Raw genomic sequence first — 7,556 nt, 5'->3', positions numbered from 1 at the left:
CCAACTTTGTGCGACCCCATAGACGGCAGCCCACCAGGTTCCCTCATCCCTGGGATTCTCCAGGCAAGAACAGTGGCATGGGTTGCCATTTCCTTCTCCAATGCATGAAAATGAAAAGTGAAAGTGAAGTCGCTCAGTCATGCCTGACTCTTAGCAACCTCATGGACTGCAGCCTACCAGGCTCCTCCGTCCATGGGATTTTTCAGGCAAGAGTACTGGAGTGGGGTGCCATTGCCTTCTCCAAGGTCTCATCTTAGAGTGTCTTAATTGAAAGATTTCTCCAAAGTACCACATCTAAAGTAACACCACACTGAACTGGAACTATAACTCCAATTTTTAAGATAGATATATCCAGAAAAATAGAAATAAATACAGACATATGTTTATGCATGGGTTAGGATTTGTTGTTGTCATTCAGTTGCTAACCCATAGAGTAAATTAAATGTGCATGAACCCATAATGATAGAAATAAATAAATGGATAAGTATGGGAGGAAGGATGAGTCTTCTTTTCAAAGAAATTCCAATTAATAAATGTAGAGGGAAAGAAGGAAACAGAAAATCACTATTGCAGATAGTGCAGTAATAATTGCTGCAGGCAAGAGCCACTCCTGGTGCTAAATTAGTGGGCAAAAGTGTGGGGGAAAACAGGGTATATGTACAAATCTCAGAGTTTCTCCCTCAAGATATTTATCATTTCCAAAAGAAAAATAATGACATTAGAGTGAAGGTATGTGGCAGATACCACCTTAACCAAAGAATTAGTAATCACTAGTAATAATACATGTTGACATTATGTCGTTGGATTTTATGTGCTCAGAAGGGGACATTATATCCATGGTATTCTTCTCCAAAATCTGTAACTTCGATTTAATAATGAGAATGCGAGAACACATCAGATAAACCCAAACTGAGGGACCGTCTACCACATACCTGACCGATGACCTTCATAATGGCAAGGGCATGAAGGACCAAGAATGGCTTAGCGCTTGTTACAGGTCAGAGCAAATCAGGGAACCCTAACAAGGAAATGTGATGTGGGATCCAGGATGGAGTCTTGGAACAGAAAAAGGACATAAGTGGGAAAACTGGCAAAATTCTAGAAGGGTCTATAATGTACTTAATACTATTGTACCATCAGTTTCCTGGTTTTGAACACTATGCTGTGGTTTGGTTATGTAAAATGTTATCATGAGGGAAAGCTGCGTAAAAAAATGGAAAGTCTTTTACTGTTCTTGCAACAATTTTTCTCTCAATCTCAAAATCAAAAATCACTACAAAATGAAAGTTGAAAGCATAAAGTGACCCCACATACCCTCTTTTCACCCCCTCTTGCTGTCCTTCACAGGGCTCCTCGCTTACAATGAGTGTCTGTCTTCGACCTGATTTCCCCACTGTGCGTAAAACTCGGCGGGCACAGGGGCTGGCCTGTCTTGTGGACTGCAGTTTCCCCAGTGCCCAAGTACTGACTTGCGTACAATAAGCACTGCCTTCAAATGTGTTGCATAAATGAATTAATTAATGTTCCCAGATATACCCAGGGGAAAATGAATAGAAAATGAGTGTTCTTAGAAAACCTCCAGAGCGTGAGAAGACAGCATAGGCAGGGGTCTTCTCCCACATGCCCAAAGGCGAAATTATGGGACACTCCACCCCCATGCAAGATTAGGAATTCCTACCCTAGATTCTGCAGATGGAAAGAATAATTTACTACCCAGAAACCTTGCTTCAAACATCAGCAGTCCCCCCCAGGACATTCACAGAGACAGGATTCCTGGCAGGACTTATCTCAGATGGCCAGGAGCCAGAACATAGGTCAGGCAGGGACCACCTCCTGCCCTGCAGCACGCCCACCCGTCCCCCTCGCTGCCTGTCTGAATCTGCCAGGGGACCCGGGAATGAACTTCCCAACTCCACAACCAGCAGCAGATTTTACCGGGAAAACCCAAGAAATCACATTGTACAGACCTTGGCCTTTCCCCTAAATTCCCTCTACAGAGCACCCCACAGCTGCAGCGGGATGGGAAGCAGGGCCAGGTCAACTCCCAGGTGGGGAGGTTATGCCGTTTTTGGAGCACGGGATGGTGGCGGGTCACTGCGGTGGAAGGAGCCCAGAGGAGAGCCCGAACTCCTAGGTTCTGTCTCCACACGTGCATGAAACTGGGAGAAGACTGTCTGCAGTGATCTTTCTTCCTTGAGCTCTGATGTTCTGGAATCATCAGCACGTTCATAAAGAAAATGTTGCTTTATGCCCGAGCCAGAACGCAGTGGACGGCCCCACTGGCGTGGCAGGGGGCCTCCCTCTCCTGGCCTGGGCATCTTTGGGAGATTCCAGACCTTGGTTAGAGGGGAAAGTGGAGGCTGGGCATGAGTGTGCACTGATAAGGAAATGCTCCTGAATAATCAGATAGAATCATGTGCCGGGCCAGAACCAAGTGCGGCCACAGAAGCAGACAGGGCTTCGGACCCTTTCATTTCATTTCTGTATCAAATGGTCATTTTGTAGATGTGGATTCTGAGACCCAGAGGATCAAGTGTCTTCATAAAGGTCAGACAGGTGGAAAGGAGGCTCTTTGAAGCCTCCAAATACCTTTCAGTTGCACTTATGTATTTTTATGTGAATCTTTCATTCTGTAATTTATTTAGAATAAAGCTGAATGTCTGTCTTTCGTCTTCTATGGCTCTTGAGTCACACATGAAACCCCCATTGGTGCTGGCAGGATGTTCTTACTTTATTATGTCTGTTAGGTGAGGAAATTAGGGGTCAACACCCCTCCCACCTCCTAAGGCATGGCCATCGCTCCTATCCCATGATCCCTGCTCTTTACAAAGCCCTTTCACAGCCCTGTGTGGATAGACCCTAGAACCTTCCCCTCCCTTCCCAGATGAGCAGACTGAGGCCACCCACAGGAAGTACCTGGTTGCTGACAGAGTCAGGGCTAAAACCAGAAGCCCCAGGTGGAGATCAGAGCATCTACCCCGCTCAGTGCTGTTTTAGTGGCTAGAGCAGGAGCAGCCAGCCCGAGAACTACCATATGGGACATCCAAGTCTCAATAAATGCTGGCATCTCCTTAACACTGGCATCTGAGAACCATCTTCCCTAATCCACAGAAGCAACTGCTGCAAAGCCATACATCCACAGGTTCCAGCAAAGAAAGCGGGGCGGGGCAGGCTGGGGTGAGGGGAGGGCTCTCCTTTGGCTCGTGACAGTAATATCTAGTTTATTGCCTCATCTCAGAAGTTGTGTCCATTTCTGATGAAAATCATTTTCCTAAAAATGTCCCACTGCCAGCGCTTGCCTGGAACAGCTGGGGCAGGCAGTTTCCTGTGCGGGAACTATGGGGTGGGGGTTGGGTGGGCATCGCTTTCACAAACCCACAGCACGGAAGCTGGGAGCTGAGGTCAGTCCAGGGGAGCAGGGCTCTCTGGACCCAGCACATGTGGGCCCCCAGGTCAGCAAGGGAGGGAGACCACAGAGCTTGGTGCCCACGGAGCTGGCAGGTCCTCGGTTGTTCCCTCAGTCCTGGATCCAACGTGAGTCAGTGTCAAGCCTGCAGACAGGTTCCCAGGGACCCACCTGTCAGCCCCCTCTGTGCCTTGGGGGCAGATACACCTAAGGATGCTTTGAGAGGGGTCCGGCACAGGGCATGGCTGGGCGACCCCTTTTCATTCTTGGGGTCACTCCCTGGAACAGCCAACAGCCTGGACCTATTTCACCCTGCAGATCAGGGCTGCTTCCATAGCCACGTAACAGAGGTGGTCTCTGCAGTCACCTAATCCACGGAAATTGTCCCCAAAGCTGTGTATGTGTGTGTCTGTAGGGAGGAGGGGATTCATGTGGTGATATTCATGGCGAGCATCACTCGGTGAAGGTCCGGAACCCTGCCGTCCACGCCCTGCCTGTGTGGGAGGACCTGGATCTGCCCTTGTCATGCTGCCCACGAAACAGCCTGGCTCTGGGTGGGCATTTGCTGCGGGTCCAGCCCCCGTCAGACGATGGGGGTTCTGTTCCCTCCTCCCTGGTCTGGGGATGAAAAGCCCATCTCCTTGCCAAACACGTGTGTCCACTGGCCCCGCCCAGCACAGCTGTTTGCCCATCCCTGGACCAGGTCCCCACCGCGAGGACAGGAAGTGCTCCCACATCCGCCTCCAGCACCAGCCTGGTGACTTGTGGTCACTGAGTCCAGTAGCCAGAGAGAGAATTTTTAAAAAGACTCACAAACATGTAATTAAAATCTCAGTGTTGGTTTTAGGGAAAGGCTGAGGGCGGCTCCCGCCCCTGCTTTGTGGAAACACAGATTTTTAGTGTTTGAAAGTGACAAGAGGCTAAGTGAGACGCCCTAAATATACTGTCCTGGGCATTTCCGGCAGCTGGGGAAATGTGGGGTTTACTCCACTCCTGCGGTCTCTCGCCCAGACAGTGAGAGCAGCCCCGCCACCAGCCCGCCTCGGGTCCCTGCAGTCTGGGCTTTACCCTCGCCTCCACACACAGCTTCCACTCCACCCTCAGACCACGACCCCCTGCGGCCCAGAACCCTGGCCCTCCACTGGTCAGAGCACAGCCCACGCTCTGAGGCCAGGATTCCAGCCCTTGCAGCTGGACCACAGCCAGACTCACACCACGAGCCCCAGCTCCGCACACCTGTGCATAGAGGTCCCCTCTGCCTAGAAAACCTGTCCTCCCAAGACTCCTTCCCGTCCTTCAAGGCCAGTCCAGGTGTCACCTCCTCCAGGAAGCCCCCTCAGATCACGCCATGGGACCCTCCAATTTCCCCCGCACTTGACACAGCATCTTTGGGAGCTGTCATCTTACCTCGCCTCTTTCTGGTCCTTTCCACATCTCCCTCAGGTCCCCCTCCTCCTTCCCCTTGTTCCTCTCCCCCTTTGCTGGGTGTTATGACTGTTTCTCCCTGCTGGTGCTATTGTCCCTCAGCTCTAGACCTTTACTAATGCTGGTCCCTGCCTCTGTGGTTTCTTCTCCCTTGACATCATGGCACATCCACTCTCACCCCCAGCACCAGCTACACGCCCAATCTCCCCTCACCTGCCATCCAGACACCAGCAGGCTCTGGGAGCCCTTGTCCCACTTGAGTGCACTCAGTTATGTCTCTTTTCTGCCTTGGGTCTGAGTCTGTCTCCCCAGAGGAGGGACCTGTCCTGTACCCCATCTGTGGGTCCAGTAGGATGCTGAGTGGGGCAGGCTGGGTTTGGGGCCCGGGGGCCAGACGTGGACGCTGCCCTGCGGCACTGCCACGTGCCGAGTGCTGAGCCAGGCATCTCACCACACAGCTCTCGGAGCCCTCTGAGCACCCAGGAGACAGAGCTGAGACAAGCCTGTTCTCGAGGAGGGAGTCAGTCCCGCCCAGACTGCCCAGGCCCCTGGCTCCCTCCCTGGAGCCTGAGCCCGAACCTCGAGTGACCGCCAGCCCCGCTCTGTCTTGCAGTGGAGCGCGATCCCGCCCTGGGCCACCAGGAGCCCCACTGGAAGGAGTTCCGTTTTGACCTGACCCAGATCCCGGCTGGGGAGGCCGTCACAGCCGCGGAGTTCCGGATTTACAAGCTGCCCAGCACCCACCCGCTCAACCAGACGCTCCACATCAGCATGTTCGAGGTGGTCCCGGAGCAGTCCAACAGGTCCCTGTCCCACACCCCCACACACATCTGCTCAAATCTCTGTCGGAGTGTCTGGTCCAGCCAGCCCTGGGGTGCATTTCCCAGAAGACAGAAGGAGAACTTCCTGGGCAGCCCACCCTCAGAGAAGAAAGATGTTTGGCCCAAGGCCTCATCTCACCACAGGGACAGGCCAGCATCAGTCCTGGATTCAAGTCCTGTCTTGGCTGTGGGACCATGGATGGGTCACTGAGCTCCTGAGCCTCAGTTTCCCCATCTGTACACAGGCTCTGTAACATCTTTGTAGAGTAGACAGTGAGATAAGGCCTGGAAGGCACCCAGGCCAGAGCCAGGCGGGTAGATGCCCCACTAACGGTCCCCCGGTGGGCACTGGAAACACAAAGGCAGCTGTGCCGGCCCTCGGTTAATTGTTCTTTCGTGTCCACAGGGAGTCTGACTTGTTCTTTTTGGATCTTCAGACGCTCCGATCTGGGGACGAGGGCTGGCTGGTGTTGGACGTGACAGCAGCCAGTGACCGCTGGCTCTTGAGCCGTAACAAGGACCTGGGACTCCGCCTCTATGTGGAAACAGATGATGGTAAGACAGGGCTCAGCATCGAACCTTCCCCTGGGGGCTCCTCCAAGGAAGCTGCTGGCAGCAGACACAGCTGGAGCCCCCTCATTTGGCCCCGGAGGGCTGGCCTTTCTCAGTGGAGGGGACTCAGCGGGTAGGGGGTAAGGGTCCCACAGTGTGGCACAGCGGGAAGCCCCCTACTGGCAGAGATCCTCTCCTTCTGCAGGACCAAGGCTAGAGCTGCTAAGAGTGAGTTCAAGTTTTCTCTCCCCAAGAAATGGGAGAGTCTTTCTACTCTACAGAGCTACCTTTTGCCCCAGGAGTTTCCATCATGGGCAGGGTGAGGGGATGTGCCCACACCCTTAGACTCCTAGGCAGAGCCCCAGGTATGGATCTGGATTTTGCAGCCTTCTTAGTCAGTGACCTTGGCAGGTTGCTTGCCTTTCCAAGTCTCAGTTTCCTCATCTGTAAAGTAAGGATTCATGCTTTCATTCATTCATTCAGCAGGTGTTTGCAGGAGAGCCTCTTTTATCCCAGCAATGGGACTAGAAATGCTGAAGGTAGGCCCACGTTGGTGTGTCTGAGGTACAGCAAGGGGCCGCCGTGGCTGGAGCACAGAGGACCAGGGAGCGACTGTGAGGAGGTTGAGAGAAGGGGTCAAAATATAAAGTATGAAATCAGTATTATTTTATTTAAGAGCAATGGAGGCTGGCAGAATCTGATTCAGCTTTTTTATAAAACAACCCTCTGAGACGCTCCCCCTCAAGGAGGTGTAGCCTCTTCCCCCACTTCAGTGTGGGCTACACTTAGTGACTTCCTTCCAAAGTGTGCACAGCCTGAGGCAGTAAATTTAGGGGGGAACCTGAGCAGCACCCCCTCAGCCAGGTACCTGGGCTCCCATGAACACCTCATGTAGCTCCCAGACACCCTTGATCTGACAAGATGAGAACACTTCACCTCCGTGGTCTTTATCCTCGAAACCCAGAACCCCAGTCTCACCATGAGAAAAACACCAGACAACCTGAAACTGAAGCACGTTCTACAGGAAAAAAGACACTAATGGAGAAGCGAATGAAATCCGGGTCAGTCATGGTGTTTAGTAAATAATAAGACTCCAATATTGGTTCATTAGTTGTAACAACGGTACCACAGTCGTTTAAATGTTAACACTTTCCAGGTGAAACTGGGTCTGAGCCTATGAGAACTCTCTATGTAATCTTAGAGTATTTTCTCTGAATCTCAATTATTGTAAAATGAAAATTCCATTTATCTTATGTGCAAAATAAATATCCTCTGATCAGTGGGGAGAGTAGACTCTGGGGGACGGAAGTGAAGTCAGAGAGGCCCCAGAGCCTCACAGGGTCGAGGTGGGA

General features: G+C 52.0%; 2 protein-coding genes across 2 annotated transcripts in view; both read left to right on the top strand.

Annotated features, from left to right (window-relative positions):
- BMP8A (bone morphogenetic protein 8a) overlaps positions 1-7,556 on the top strand; it is a 59,137-nt gene that overhangs the window by 12,542 nt on the left and 39,039 nt on the right. The window contains exons 4-5 of the mRNA XM_010862816.1: positions 5,445-5,634; positions 6,059-6,207. Of these exons, the coding sequence (XP_010861118.1) occupies positions 5,445-5,634; positions 6,059-6,207 (339 nt within the window). The remainder of the gene's footprint in view (positions 1-5,444; positions 5,635-6,058; positions 6,208-7,556) is intronic.
- LOC105004964 (succinyl-CoA:3-ketoacid coenzyme A transferase 2, mitochondrial-like) overlaps positions 6,723-7,556 on the top strand; it is a 3,166-nt gene continuing 2,332 nt past the window's right edge. Inside the window, exon 1 of the mRNA XM_010862789.1 lies at positions 6,723-6,743. Within this exon, the coding sequence (XP_010861091.1) occupies positions 6,723-6,743 (21 nt within the window). The remainder of the gene's footprint in view (positions 6,744-7,556) is intronic.

This window comes from Bison bison, unplaced genomic scaffold, assembly GCF_000754665.1.
Source record: "Bison bison bison isolate TAMUID 2011002044 unplaced genomic scaffold, Bison_UMD1.0 scf7180017864484, whole genome shotgun sequence".
In the NCBI taxonomy this organism is placed as follows: domain Eukaryota; kingdom Metazoa; phylum Chordata; class Mammalia; order Artiodactyla; family Bovidae; genus Bison; species Bison bison.
The sequence above is the reverse complement of the archived record's forward strand: the minus strand, read 5'-3'. Positions and strand labels throughout refer to the sequence as shown.